The 15,440-nt window shown below is 48.6% G+C and overlaps 1 protein-coding gene across 1 annotated transcript in view; it reads right to left on the bottom strand.

Annotated features, from left to right (window-relative positions):
• Nucleotides 1-15,440, bottom strand: part of TENM4 (teneurin transmembrane protein 4) — an 873,376-nt gene that overhangs the window by 109,488 nt on the left and 748,448 nt on the right. The window contains exons 20-22 of the mRNA XM_078658490.1: nt 8,800-8,943; nt 6,697-6,946; nt 5,606-5,626 (exon numbers count right to left, since the gene is read on the bottom strand). Of these exons, the coding sequence (XP_078514616.1) occupies nt 5,606-5,626; nt 6,697-6,946; nt 8,800-8,943 (415 nt within the window). The remainder of the gene's footprint in view (nt 1-5,605; nt 5,627-6,696; nt 6,947-8,799; nt 8,944-15,440) is intronic.

Raw genomic sequence — 15,440 nt, 5'->3', positions numbered from 1 at the left:
AACAGGTCCACCGATGGTGTCCCCCACCTGTCGAACAGGTATCTTGTCTCCTGAGCATTGAGCTCCCACTCGTGGGATGCCGATGTCTGCCTGCTGAGCCAATCGGCTTGTATGTTGTCCTTCCCTGGTAGGTGTATGGCTAGCAGGTCTATCTTGAGAGGGATGGCCCATCTCCATATCTCCTGCGCCAGCGTTGAAAGCGGTGCGGACTGTGTGCCCCCCTGCTTGTTGATGTAGAACATCGCAGTGGTGTTGTCTGTTTGTATCAATACCTTGTGCTTGTACAGTCTTGTTTGAAAGGCCTTCAGTGCAAGGAAAATTGTCTTCAATTCTAAGTAATTGATGTGCTTTGTGGCATCCGTCGGTGTCCACAGTCCCCTCACCTTGAGCTCCTCCATGTGAGCGCCCCATCCCTTCAGGGATGCGTCTGTGGTGATGGTCACTGTTGGCGTTGGGGGCGTTAGAGGCTTTCCCCTTGCTATGTTCTCCATGGTCCACCATGTCATCTCCTTCTGCACTGCGTGCGTTACAACCACTAGATCCTCCCAACTGCCTGTAGCTTGTGACCATTGCTCCTGTAGCCATTCTTGAATGGGTCTCATGTGGAGTCGTACATTCGGTACCAGGTGGATGCATGATGCCATCATCCCCATGATCTTGCTCGCCGTCCTCACTGTCCGAGCTTGTCCCTTCCGGTAGAGGCGAGTTTCCTTCACCAGCGCCCTCGCCCTCTTCTCGCTGGGGAACACCTTGCCCTGTAAGGTGTTGATCTGTGCTCCCAGGAAGATCTTCACTTGTTCCGGCTCCATTGATGATTTCTTCCAATGGATGGAGAACCCCAGGTTTATGAGCGTGCTGGTCACTGTATGTGCGTGCAGCTTGCATTTCTGGTATGAGTTTGCTTTCACCAGCCAGTCGTCCAGGTAAGGGTATACATGTATCCCCTGCCTTCTTAGGTGCGCCGCGACTGCTGCGAGGCACTTTGTGAAAACTCTTGGTGCCGATTTTAGACCGAAGGCCAGTGTCGTGAACTGGTAGTGGCTTTCTCCCACGGTGAACCTGAGCATGTGCTTGTGCTTCCTGTTCATTGGGATGTGCAGGTATGCGTCTTTGAGGTCTATCGTGACCATGAAGTCCCCGGTCTGCAACTGTGGGAGCACCTCTTGCAGGGAGGTCATTTTGAATTTTTGCGTTCTTATGAATCGGTTCACGAACCGTAAATCGAGAATGGGCCTCATTGTCTCGTCTACTTTTGGTACCAGGAAGTATGTTGAGTATACTCCTGTGTTTCTTTCCTTGAATGGTACCCTTTCTATGGCCTGCTTCCGCAGGAGTTCTTTTGCTTCTTCCTGAAGGCACTGCAGCTGCTTGCTTGCTAGCGGCTTTCTTCTTGGTTTTCTGCTTGTTGGCCTCGCCTCCAACTCTATGCAGTATCCGAATTGGATAATGTTGAGGATCCATTTGTCTGATGTGATTCCTCTCCACTCCTGGAGGTGGAATCTTAATCTCCCTCCCACTGGTGTCCTGTGGTCGTGGGTGTCTAGTTTGTCTTGACCCATCTGTACGTGCTGCCCCCTGGGATCTTTTTTGTGGGTGGGCACACGGATTTTTTCGAAGTCACTTGGAGGTGGGCTGCTGGCCCCCTCTTCTATTTTGTCCTCGTCCATTTCTCCCTCGAAAGGACTGGCCTCTTTGTTGGTACTGCCAGGGCTGTTTCTGATGGCCCTGCTGACCCTGCGAGTCTGCCTGGTGCGTTTGCTGGAAAGCCTGGTGTGAAGTACCTGGCTGGTTTCCGCCTCTTCCGCCGGGCCTCCGTGACGGGGTGCCCCTCTTGTTCCCTCCGAACTGCAATGCTCCCATGGACCTTGCTGTTTCGTTATCCTTCTTAAGTTGGCTGAGTTGCTCATCAACTGTTTGTCCGAAAAGCGTACTGCCGTTGAACGGGGTGTTCAGGATGCTGTGTTGCACCTCCGGTTTGAAACCGGATATCCTGAGCCAGGCGTGTCTCCTTTCCGTGACGCCCATCATCATGAGCCTGCTGGCCGTGTCTGCCCCATCCAGAGCCGTCTTAAGGCAAGAATTTGCAGCATTCTTCCCCTCTTCAATTAGCTTTTCGGCTTTCTGCTTGGCATCCTGGGGCAAGTCCTTCACCAACTGTCCCAGTCCCTCCATGATTTGGTACATGTGTCTGTTCACCAGGGCGTTGGAATTAGCCATGCGCCAGTGGGTCGCGGCATTCCGTTCGATCCTTCTGCCCACCAGATCCATCCTTTTGCTCTCTTTATCCGGTGGCGGGCCCGAGGTAGTGGGTACGTTAGCCCTCCTCCTTGCTGTGGCCGTGATAATGGAGTCTGCGGAGACCGTGCCCTGAATGTAGGCCGGGTCCTTCGCGGCATGCTTGTACTTCTTCTCAGTTCTGGGAGTCACTGCCTTGCATGTTGCGGGCTCCCTGAAAGCTTCCTTCCCCTGAGCCAAGACGCTCTCGAGCATCGGGAGGAACTGGCTCCTCGTTTGTGTTGGGAGCAATGTTTCCAGAAGAAAGTCTGCTTTCTGCTTCTCTTCGTCGAGCTTGAGCTTGAAAGCTGCTGCGGCAGATTGTATCACCGCGTTGTAGGCCCCGATGTCGTCCGGCGGCGAGGGCCTCGAGGGGTAGGTGTCGACCACCTCCTCCGGGCTGTCGGTCTCGACATCGATGTAATCCACATCCTGAAGGTCATAGGGCGCCGACTCTGTGTCTGTCCTGCCCTCATCTTCCTCCCCATAGCCGTAGCTCTCGTGGGGATTCTCGTACTCCTCCTGGTCGTCGAACACCTCGACGTCCCGGTCTTGCTCGGTGACTTCGGCGACCTCCTCTTCTTCCTCCTCGACCGCCTCCTGCACTGGTGGCTTGGTCTTGTGAGGGATCGTGAAGGCCTTCATCCTTGCGTCGAAATCTTTTTTCCGCTGCATGAAGTTCTCCATCTCTGCCTCGAGGCGCCTTCTTTTCTTTTCCATCTCGGCCGCGTGTTCCGCGTCGGATGGTTCCGCCGGTCTCTTCGACGGATGGCTCGTCGCCGTGCCTCTCGGAGTCGAAGTTTTCGACGTCGAACCGGATATCGGGTCTCTGGTCGTCGTCGACAGTTTCGGGGCTTTCTCCCTCGTCGATCGATCCTTTTCGGGGACGATTTTCGACGTCTTCTGCTGATCAGCAGCTCTCGGCGCCGGGGACTCCTTCTCTGAGGATCCGCTGGGCCTGGGAGTAGTCGCGGACGCCGCCTTTTTTGGCGTCGGCGCTTTCGGGGTCTTGCCCTCGATTTTTCGAGACTCAGAGTCTCTCGGGTTCTTGGGGGCCGAAGAGTCTCCTACCTTGTCAGAAGTCTTCGTGTAATCGGTCTCTACGACCGTGTAGCAGTCGTCTTCGGCGGCAGCGTGGTCTTCTTCCTCGGAGGACATCCCCAGCTCGTAGAGCGACGGGGTCGGGGCCTTCCCCTGCAGGGTGGCGTGTGCTACCCTCTGCCTCTCTCTCACACGAAGGGTCTTCGGGGTGAAGGCGGAACAGGCGTTGCAGTCTCCGCTTTCGTGGTCCACCGGTAGGCAAAGGTTGCATACCGGGTGCTGGTCTTTCTGCGCGTACTTGTGGTGGCAGTTCCGGCAGAACTTGAACGGCGTGTTGTCCATCCTCGAGCGTCCAGGGGCTCTCTGGTCGCGTGTTCGTCGACGGTCGTCGAAGATCTGGATGGAAAACGCCTTATCTTTGCTTGTCTTTCGTCGGTGAAGTCCCCTGGAGTCTTCAGATGACTTCTCCTCGTCTTTTCTGTATTTTCTTTCTTCTTTCTCCAAAAATGTCTGGAGCCCAAACGGGAACGATCCAGACCCGACCGCGGAAAAAAAGAATCTGAAGATGGCGCCCAAGAGTGGGAGCTTCCGCAGGAAGCATGCCGACGTCACCGGAAATACACCCAAAAGGGGGTGTGACGCCGACGCCCACCTGGGCAAAGAGAAAAAAAAAAAAAAAAACAAAGAAAAGACTACGAATCCGGACCCAACCACAAGACCGCGGAATAATGCACAGCATAGTGAATCCAGAAAGATTCACGCTGCAAAACAATCTTTCACAACAGATTGACTAGGTCAATACCAAAGGACATGGGCACAGAGAGGGGTTAATTATTAAATTATGAATTGACCAAGATCTGGCAACAACTGCCCTTGCCATCAGAGTTTCAAGGATCTGCTCTCATGAAGTGAAGGCGGTCCAGAGATGCCGCGTGTGGGGTGCCCTCCGTTTAATAAAACATCTTGCTCCTGTGCTTTATAGTAGCCTGCGGACACTGGAAGCATTATGAGCTATCGATTAAACCGTGTCCCCGCCTCTCTAACCCCAATTTGTCATCTCTCAGTGCAGCTTGAACATGACTAGCTATAGATCCGCGAAAAGCGTTGCGCGTCACTCCACCTGACGGATGGACTCCAGGGTCCACGACAGATTGCCTACGTTCGTTTAAATTGTGCTGACTTCATTCGACAGTGACTCATCTTTACAAGCATTAGCAGAGCCAATAGGTCTCGCCTACGTGAGATAGTGCCTTTGTCAATGTTTAAAGCCACGGTGCACAGCAGCATGGCCACTGTGCAGTACGAATGAAAGTTTTGAGGACAAAAAGCGCTATGATGCGGCCAGCACTGGCCAGGTCATAATGCCTTTTTTTTTTTAATTGCTGGAAGGAGTGCAAAGCAGGAGGCATAGTGGAGGGAGAAAGGTGGGACGAGCAACACAGAGGGTGTAGATTCCTCCTGCTGTGTCCTCCCCCAATTAAAAAAAAATGCACTAGATGTGGCCAGCCTTTGCCACATCAAGCTTTTAATTTAAAAAAAAAAAAATTCCAGCTGCACTGCTGTGCAATATGGCTAAAAGCATTGTCCACGCCAATAAGTTGCGTATGAGAGAGCTACTGGCTTTGCCAATGCTTTTTTCCCCACTGGTAGGATGGAAGGGCTCAAGCAACAACGATTGGATGAGAGGTGGTAAACAACACAATTCATGACAGGAGGATGGGAGGCAGAAGCAACATAACGTGGTGGGACAGGACAAGCAACAGCACAAGAAAAGCAACTATAAAAAATGAATCTGAGCTCGTTTAAAAGTAATCAGGTGCACTTGTGGCCTCACGGCGATTTTTCACTCTATTAAAAACAACTGTAATGCAGAGTGGGACGAGGATTGGCGGGGAATGGCCTGCAAACACATGAACTCTTATGGAGTGCTGCAAGTACAACAACAAAACTGGCTCCAAAAGCAAAAGCAGTGGAAGGACACAAGGCAAGGAAGAAGTACTTCAGTGCTTGGGCCATGCTCCAGGGGAGGGACAAGCACATAAAAAGGAAGTGCAGCCGGCACGTGCTGACGAAAGAGAAACAAGGAAATGAGAGTGACGATGAAGTCAACCAATCATAAGCAATGACTGGGTTCTAAGCCCCTGTGAGTAAGCAAAATGTCTTGCAAGCTACAGCAACTGCATGGTCTCATGTGAGACCGAAAAGTAGATGGCACCTGCAACTTCCCACATACCACCATGCACCGCGAAGGACAGTGAAAGCTGTAAAAGGGAACCCACAGGGGGCTTACCTGTGTCGGAAATCTTTATTTCTGACAGAAGTTAAGAAAGCAGGAGGACAGAAGAGAAGAAACAACATTAGTAGCCTAAAAAGTGACAGCAACCGTATCATGCATTGAGATTGTGATGAAAAATGATGTGAACAGCAACCGGACCATATATTTGATAAAATATGTGGGACACAGATACAGCCCATTTTCTCGTATTCCCTTTCTGCAAACCAGTTCCATCCTCAGAATACACTTCTAACTAGAAAACAATGCCACTACTACTCATTTATTACAGACGAGTAATGCACACTGCTGTATGAAGTCTCTCTCGCTTAGCTGGCACATATTTCAAGAAGGACGTGTGCATCTGAGGCCTCCACTTAGTCGCCAAAATAGGCATAGCACCAAATTCCTTTTCGCCATGGTATTCGATTGTAATGAATACAACACTACTGTCCACTTCGACCTTAAGGAAATATCTAGAATTGGCAAAAAACCTGCTGGTCCTTTTTCATGTATTTTTGGTGTGTGTAGTAGATATGTGTTGTTGGTGCACTCCAATGCACTGATACATACTTCAGTCATCATCATAACATTAAATTATCAATCACAAAGATCTTAAAAAGTACATTGCAAACAATACATGCATACACACGTTACAGGCACAAAGATGATTGTAAAATCCCCGAAATACATCAGTTTATAAAAAGAAACATTTAAAATCCTATGTCAGAATAAAGACCATGTAAGCCAATACATATCATTAGTATAAAAGTATAAATTATTAACTGCTATAAATTAAATATATTGCACAGAACACTTCGAGCGCCTAACCCATAAAGCCAATAGGAGAGGGACATATAGTGCAATGGGGTTAGAAGTCTGAACTGTCTCCCCTGAAGACGCAACCATTATGCACAACGACAAACCAAACATACTTTCAAAACCTGAGGGTAAACTAGGACTTGGCCATTTTTAGTTCACAAAAAGCCCTGGCTGCTAATCTTGCCTCATCTGACTTTGCTAAAGAGCCTTCCATGAATTTCTGCACGGAGTACATCAGATCTGAATGTGGTACCCTGTTGCAAGCGGCTGCCAACACCCTGGTGTACCTTAATTCCAGTATGTTGGTGACATTGCCGGAAGGGAAGATCCTACGGATGTAATTGAAATCTCCAACATAAATGCTTCCATCAGACCCACATGTCAGGGCAACCGGCGCCAATAGCTTGTTGCCATCTGCCAGACCGATACAGCTCGGACAGGAAATGCTGCGTCTACGTCCATTGCCCATGGTGCTTCCGATCACAGGAGGCTGCTGGGAAATGAACTGGTTTTCTCCATTCCCTTTGTGCAAGATACCTGCAAGAGAACAGTCACATGAAAACAAAATGAACCAGGCTTTGCCAGACATGGACCTCAGCTTAAATTTCCAAATAAGTAAAGCGCAGAACAACTCAAGGTAGGCTAGAGTATGATTTAAACACAATTTGGTACACCAAAATCTGCGCGACTGCCAATAAGCATCCCTGTTTTCATGTATTGCCTTTTTATGGTTTAGATGCAATGTGACTAACAGCCTACACGATTCTGAAATGTAGTCATTTCATGAGCGAGCATGCGTCTCACGAGTAGCGTTTGCACCGCAGGCTCCAGAACCCACATACTAAAGGGTTTTACGCACATCGAAAAGGAACCCGGTGGATCTAGGTTTTCCACTTTTGTAGTATGGAATGAGAGAAAAATATTGCCCCAGATGGAGTTATCAATAAAAAGGGAAGGAATTTAACAATTCTAAGTCACCAAGTCAGGGACAGCTCATAAAGAGAACAGCTGGTGGTTCATTTATATGTGCAGTGCATGAACTTTTCCATTTGTGCAAAGAGACTATTAGAATACAATTCCACATACAGCTGTGCATCAAGCAAGGACAAGCAAAATAAGGAAAGGTCACTATTGTCACATCTGGAATTGCTTCGCAACCAACAACATTCACTAAAGTCAACCTCGGTCACAAACAATTGTATGCCCAAAATTGTCTCTACCCTCATAATCACAAATAGCATCATCAAAGTTGGTCCTGCGGTGACTTTTTAAAGGCACAGCTGATTTCTGAAACTCTTACATCTTTAGGTCTTAATTGCCCCTCAAGCTAGTAAAATGCTCTGTTTGACCCAAGTACGAAAAGTATCCAAGTATCTGAAAGCTATGTAGTTGTAATCATAAGTACATTTACAACAAAGTCACTAATGTTATTGGCTTTTTCTCTTGCATAAGCTATACTACAAATCCAATGACTAGCAAAATATGTGCCCATTTACTATTTGGAAAAACTAATTTGAGAATCTGCTCTTGAGACCTTCAACATCATAAATAAAATGGTTAAACATATATTTTTTATAAATCATGGAAATGCGCCCTTTTTCCTCGGAGTGTTGGTAGACCATTGTGAGCCACAGAGTATTTTGGAATAAGCAGCGCCTTGAAAAAGCCCAGGAATGACGAAACATGTTGGTGGAACCACAATTAAGATAACTGATGCATCTAATAATACTAAGACAACAGAATACTAAGTGGTGCTGAGCAGTTCTTAGTCTTATTGTTATTCTTCAAATGAGTCTATATCTAGATTTTTATAGTTTCACCCTTATTCGTCAATTTGCTCAGCACTAGATGACTCCTCCGAGAACAATAAAGATGGAATACACGAAAGCACATAGACTTTATGCCAACATCGACTGATCCTGCTCGTCTCCTCCTTTGTCATGGATCTCCATGTTTCCCAGTGCTCGCTGCATGAGTGTATGTTAATGTCCCATAACATACCTGGCAAATTCTTTAAGTTAATATGCAGGTATTTTAACTAGTTCCCTATAATGTATGGCTAAACATGAAACACTTTAAATCTGAGCCTTATATTTGGTTGATTGTTCAAATATGTGAAAGTACGATGATTAATAAATTGCTGAAAATGTGTTTCAGCTCTCAAAGGAAGCCAAGGCATTGCCCTTTACACATATGCCCAAAACAGGTTTACACTTTTCATTGCACACATCAGAAGCAAAAGCAACTAAATGTAGTCTACCATCAATAATTCGTTCCGAGCGAGGTCCTTGTTTTTTTTTTCATGGGGGCTAAATTATTAACAGCGTAAAGCAAAAGCACTGGCGCAGCGCGCGCGCGCCGCCATCCTCCAGGCAGCCATTTTCACCCACCGCTCTGTATGTTGAGGGCGTGGTGTGTGTCCAGCGCCCACCCGCCGAGCTTGGAGGCGTCTATTTCGTAGCCTTGCAGCACGGCGGTCCGCTTCTCCCACAGGATCAGGTCCGGACATGATTCGTATTCATAGCCCACCGACACTAGGAGCCAGGAAAGAAAAGAGCGTTAGAGTGATGGATATGCATATTCAGCAGCTGGCTGGGGCTTTTAATTAGGAGGAAGGAAAAAAAAAAGGGCTTTCCTCCGGGCAGGAGCAAATCCTATTTAAAAAATCATCACATTAATGCGGAGTCTCAATATTTTACTCTTTAAAGGCCACACTGCATTAAAACTAAAGGTCAACTGAGTAGTTGGTGTTGAACTAATGTGCTAAATATTTAAAAGGCACCCGCTTACAATGCGTTTAAGCTAGCTGTGTCTGCAGGTGCTTTTACACAGTAGGTTGCACATTTGGAAGACAAGGTATCTGTGAAGCTGTGATTCACTGCAGCCGGGCAATAAGCACAAGACAAGCTTCCAGGGGGATCGAACTGTTCTGGAAAGGTTACAGCTGTCAACGTTACCTGCAAAACAGGGGTATAGCTAACCCTCAAAATGTCTGGGAATGCTAATGGGCAAATGTGTATGTGGGAAAAGTTTCTCAACTTTTAGTTTTGATGTATGTGGCGTTTGTGCCCTTCATGGCGGACAGATTGTATTTAATACTTAGTTTTCAAGGCTTTGGATCAGACTTCTTCAGCCATTAGCTTCCTTTACTCTTGAACCTTTAGATATTGGTTAGAGGCATGGTCAAACACATTTTGGATCAGCACCCAGGAGTATTTTAGTCTTACTGTTTTTCTATTGGCTAGTTGGGAGTGTCCTTCCACCTCTTTTGGAATGCAGGAAGCACTATTTTTCAACTCAAATCAGCCGATGAGTGTCCCAGAAACCCTGGAGAGTGAGATCTAACAGAAGCATTTGAAAAACGGATGTTACAAAAAAGGTTGCTTTATTATTTTGTATTCATCCATATTTAGGTCTCACTTACCAAGACAACGCAAGACGTCAGTTGGCGAAAATACCTAATGTCAGCTTAAAGTGAGCACAAAGCTTGCCCACTGCTTACCAATGGTTGTATTTATTGTCACTCATTTGCTGCTTCATATTCATCAACTTTTGTGGGCTTTAGTTCTCTTCTTGTGCTTGTCCCAGTGCTCACATTGGAAGCACTATTTTACCTTTTGGGTTAAACACTCAATGAGAGTGCATGTGTTTTCCAGCTGTCTCCCTTATGTACTGCTCTGCCCCTCCACCACACTCTGTGTTGCTCTCGCTCACCCGTGTGCTACCCACACACTCTTCCATGTTGCACTCACCCTGGTGTGATTCTCCTTCATCTTGCTTTCTCGCCGTGTGCTTTTCCCGAACAGCAGCATGTACATCTATCTAGCCCGTGTGCTCCTCTTCCCCCACCCTCCATACAGCTTACCCCACCCACTCCCTAGGTGTTTTTTCTGCCCCCTTTCCCTTCATATCGTTGTGACCCCATGTTGCATCTTCCCTCTACATCACTTCCTTCCACACTAACATCCTGTGTATTGCTTACCCCAGTCGCGCCTCAAAAACGAAAATAACTGCTTTGCTGTTCATTTTTATTTTTGTATTTACCACTCAAACTCGGATTAATAAAGAAAAAGTAAAAACCCATCTGCTTCAATTTGGTGAAGAGTGCATGCATGTTGCATGCACCTAAACATTACACGGGTCAATGCTGTAAGGCACCTTTTCTTGATTACTCTTACTGTACAGCATCACTATAAACCACTGGCAAAGCAAATAGACTTCGAAGGTGTGACCTACTGCCTTTGCCCATGCTTGTTTCAGATGCATTTGCCAGTGCTCTCTCCCATTGCTGCCATAAAAACATCAAACCTTGACAATGTTTGTTTTCAAAAACACTCCTGGCAGAAGGCAGTATTCTGCCAGTCTTACCCAGCTTGCACTCATCTCTCTTTGGAGGGGGTGCGGAAACGAATAGTTTTCTTACCTGTCGGTGTAGTTTTGCAGCTTGAAGATCTTTCTGGATTCACTATGCTGTGCATTATTCCGCGGTCTTGTGGTTGGGTCCGGATTCGTAGTCTTTTCTTTTTTTTTTTTTTCTCAGCCCAGGTGGGCGTCGGCGTCACACCCCCTTGGGTGTATTTCCGGTGACGTCGGCATGCTTCCTGCGGAAGCTCCCACTCTTGGGCGCCATCTTCGGGTTCTTTTTTTCCGTGTTTCTTTCGTTTCCGAAGTAATGGCAATGTTCTAATTAGTTGGTATTTTACCGCTTTGTACTTTTTAATATCCTTTCTTTTGTTAACCACCTCTTCTCTCTCCAGCCTCATCTTTCTGGCGGAGGTGGGTGGGTTCGCTAGTGAATCCAGAAAGATCTTCAAGCTGCAAAACTACACCGACAGGTAAGAAAACTATTCGTTTTGCAGCGTGAATCTTTCTGGATTCACTATGCTGTGCATAGATTTTGTAGCGGTTTCTCATTTCTGTGGCGGTTGGGTGGAAGATGAGCGTTGGGTATTGAATATGTGCTGTAGCACCTTCTGTCCAACTTGAGCTTCCTTGTTCATCTGTATGTCCACACAGTAGTGCTTCGTGAACGTGTGCACCGAAGCCCATGTTGCCGCCAGGCATATGTCTTGTATGGGTGTGTTAGCCAGGAAGGCTATTGTAGCGCCCTTTTTCCTAGTGGAGTGGGCACGTGTCCCCTCTGCTAGCTCTTGTCCTGCCCGCTTGTGGCAGAGTTGGATTGTCTGTGCGATCCATCGTGCAATGGTCTTTTTGGTTACCGCTTTTCCCATGTAACTGTTGGCGAATGACACAAAGAACTGTTTTGTCTTCCTGTGTCCCTTCGTCCTTTTGATGTAGTGCATGACTGCCCTTCTGGCGTCCAGGGTGTGCAGAGCTCGCTCTGCCGCAGTTGTTGGTTTTTGGAAAAAACTCGGTATCTGTATAGACTGGTTCATGTGAAATTTAGATACCACCTTCGGCATGAAGTTTGGGTCAGTCCACATCACAACCCTGTCATTGTGTATTTGTATGTAGGGTTCTTGTAGCGTCAGCGCTTGAAGCTCGCTTACTCTGCGTAGGGACGTTATTGCAACCAGGAAAGCTGTTTTCATAGTTAGCATCTTTAAGGACGCCTTGTGGAGCGGTTCAAAGGGCTCTTTCATGAGTTCCGTTAGGACTATGTTCAAGTTCCATGCCGGTGGCGGCACCCGCTTGGGCGGTGCGATCCTTTTCGCCCCTTCTAGGAATCTCTTCACCACCTGTGACGTGAAGAAACTCCTGCAAGTTTCACCCCTTGTGTAGGCGACTATCGCTGCTAAGTGAACCCTCAGGGAGGATGAGCTAAAGTTCTTCTCTAGCAAGTGCGTCAGGTACTTTAGCACTGTGGAATCCTTCTTCATTTTATTGTGAAGTCTTTCTTGTCTACACCATATTGTGAACCTCTTCCATTTTGCCACATAGCACTTCCGAGTGCTAGGCCTTCTTGCCTCCCGCAGGACCTTCAGTGTACTTTCTGGCAATCTTAAATGTGCGAACTCTATGTCCTCAGGAGCCACGCTACTAGGCTCATGCTCTCTGGCTCTGGGTGTAGCACCTCCCCGTTCTGCATGGAGAGTAAGTCTTTTCGCCTGCTGAATCTGTGGTGTGCACACTGTGTCATCTCCATGATCTGCGAGTACCATGTCTGCCTCGCCCACTGTGGTGCGACCAGTATCAGTGTCATGTTGCTCGCTCTGCACTTGCTCAGTACTCTGTGCATCAGTGGTATCGGGGGAAAGGCGTAGGCAAATGTCCTTGACCAGTCTATCCATAGGGCATTCCCTAGTGACCCTTCCTCGAGCTGCCTGGATGCGAAGTTTCGGCATTTTGCATTCTGGCGTGTGGCAAACAGGTCCACCGATGGAGTTCCCCATCTGTCGAATAGGCGCCTTGTCTCCTGAGCATTGAGCTCCCACTCGTGGGATGCCGATGTCTGCCTGCTGAGCCAATCTGCTTGTATGTTGTCCTTCCCTGGCAGGTGTATGGCCAGTAGGTCTATCTTGAGAGGGATGGCCCATCTCCATATCTCCTGCGCTAGCGTTGAAAGCGGGGCCGACTGGGTGCCCCCCTGCTTGTTGATGTAGAACATCGCAGTGGTGTTGTCTGTTTGTGTCAGCACCTTGTGCTTGTACAGTCTTGTTTGGAAGGCTTTCAGTGCAAGGAAGATCGTCTTCAATTCTAAGTAATTGATGTGCTTTGTGGCATCCGTCGGTGTCCACAGTCCCCTCACCTTGAGCTCCTCCATGTGAGCGCCCCATCCCCTCAGGGATGCGTCTGTGGTGATGGTCACTGTTGGCGTTGGGGGCGTTAGAGGCTTTCCCTTTGCTATGTTCTCCATGGTCCACCATGTCATCTCCTTCTGCACTGCGTGCGTTACAACCACTAGATCCTCCCAACTGCCTGTAGCTTGTGACCATTGCTCCTGTAGCCATTCTTGAATGGGTCTCATGTGGAGTCGTACATTCGGTACCAGGTGGATGCACGATGCCATCATCCCCATGATCTTGCTCGCAGTCCTCACTGTCCGAGCTTGTCCCTTCCGGTAGAGGCGAGTTTCCTTCACCAGCGCCCTCGCCCTCTTCTCGCTGGGGAACACCTTGCCCTGTAAGGTGTTGATCTGTGCTCCCAGGAAGATCTTCACTTGTTCCGGCTCCATTGATGATTTCTTCCAATGGATGGAGAAACCCAGGTTTATGAGCGTGCTGGTCACTGTATGTGCGTGCAGCTTGCATTTCTGGTATGAGTTTGCTTTCACCAGCTAGTCGTCCAGGAAAGGGTATACGTGTATTCCCTGCCTTCTTAGGTGCGCTGCGACTGCTGCGAGGCACTTTGTGAAAACTCTTGGTGCCGATTTTAGACCGAAGGCCAGTGTCGTGAACTGGTAGTGGCTTTCTCCGACGGTGAACCTGAGCATGTGCTTGTGCTTTCTGTTCATTGGGATGTGCAGGTATGCGTCTTTGAGGTCTATAGTGACCATGAAGTCCCCGATCTGCAACTGTGGGAGCACCTCTTGCAGGGAGGTCATTTTGAATTTTTGCGTTCTTATGAATTTGTTCACGAACCGTAAATCGAGAATGGGTCTCATTGTCTCGTCTACTTTTGGTACCAGGAAGTACGTTGAGTATACTCCTGTGTTTCTTTCCTTGAAGGGTACCCGTTCTATGGCCTGCTTCTGCAGGAGTTCTTTTGCTTCTTCCTGAAGGCACTGCAGTTGCTTGCTTGCTAGTGGCTTTCTTTTTGGTTTTCTGCTTGTTGGCCTCGCCTCCAACTCTATGCAGTATCCGAATTGGATAATGTTGAGGATCCATTTGTCTGATGTGATTTCTCTCCACTCTTGGAGGTGGAATCTTAATCTTCCTCCCACTGGTGTCCTGTGGTCGTAGGTGTCTAGTTTGTCTTGACCCATCTGTACGTGCTGCCCCCTGGGGTCTTTTTTGCGGGCGGGCACACGGAGTTTTTTGAAGTCACTTGGAGGTGGGCTGCTGGCCCCCTCTTCTATTTTGTCCCCGTCCATTTCTCCCTCGAAAGGACTGGCCTCTTTGTTGGTACTGCCAGGGCTGCTTCTGATGACCCTGCTGACTCTGCGAGTCTGCCTGGTGCGTTTGCTGGAAAGCCTGGTGTGATGTACCTGGCTGGTTTCCGCCTCTCCCGCCGGGCCTCCGTGATGGGGTGCCCCTCTTGTTCCCTCTGAACTGCAATGCTCCCATGGATCTTGCTGTTTCGTTATCCTTCTTCAGTTGGCTGAGCTGTTCATCCACTGTTGGTCCGAAAAGCGTGCTGCCGTTGAACGGTGTGTTCAGGATACTGTGTTGCACTTCCGGTTTGAAACCGGATATTCTGAGCCAGGCGTGCCTCCTTTCCGTGACGCCCATCATCATGAGCCTGCTGGCGGTGTCTGCCCCATCCAGGGCCGTCTTAAGGCAAGAATTTGCCGCATTCTTTCCCTCTTCAACCAGCTTTTCGGCTTTCTGCCTGGCATCCTGGGGCAAGTCCTTCACCAACTGCCCTAGTCCCTCCATGATTTGGTACATGTGCCTGTTTATCAGGGCGTTGGAATTAGCCATGCGCCAGTGGGTCGCGGCATTCCGTTCGATCCTTCTGCCCACCAGATCCATCCTTTTGCTCTCCTTATCCGGTGGTGGCCCCGAGGTAGTGGGTACGTTAGCCCTCCTCCTTGCTGTGGCCGTGATAATGGAGTCTGCGGAGACCGTGCCCTGAATGTAGGCCGGGTCCTTTGTGGCATGCTTGTACTTCTTCTCAGTTCTGGGAGTTAATGCCTTGCATGTTGCGGGCTCCCTGAAAGCTTCCTTCCCCTGAGCCAAGACGCTCTCGAGCATTGGAAGGAACTGGCTCCTCGTTTGTGTTGGGAGCAATGTTTCTAGAAGGAAGTCTGCTTTCTGCTTCTCTTCGTCGAGCTTGAGCTTGAAAGCTGCTGCGGCAGATTGTATCACCGAGTTGTAGGCCCCGATGTCGTCCGGCGGCGAGGGCCTCGAGGGGTAGGTGTCGACCACCTCCTCCGGGCTGTCGGTGTCGACATCGATGTAATCTACCT

This window comes from Lissotriton helveticus, chromosome 8 (genome assembly GCF_964261635.1).
Source record: "Lissotriton helveticus chromosome 8, aLisHel1.1, whole genome shotgun sequence".
NCBI classification, from domain to species: Eukaryota; Metazoa; Chordata; class Amphibia; order Caudata; family Salamandridae; genus Lissotriton; species Lissotriton helveticus.
This window is presented reverse-complemented; position numbering and strand designations above follow the sequence as displayed.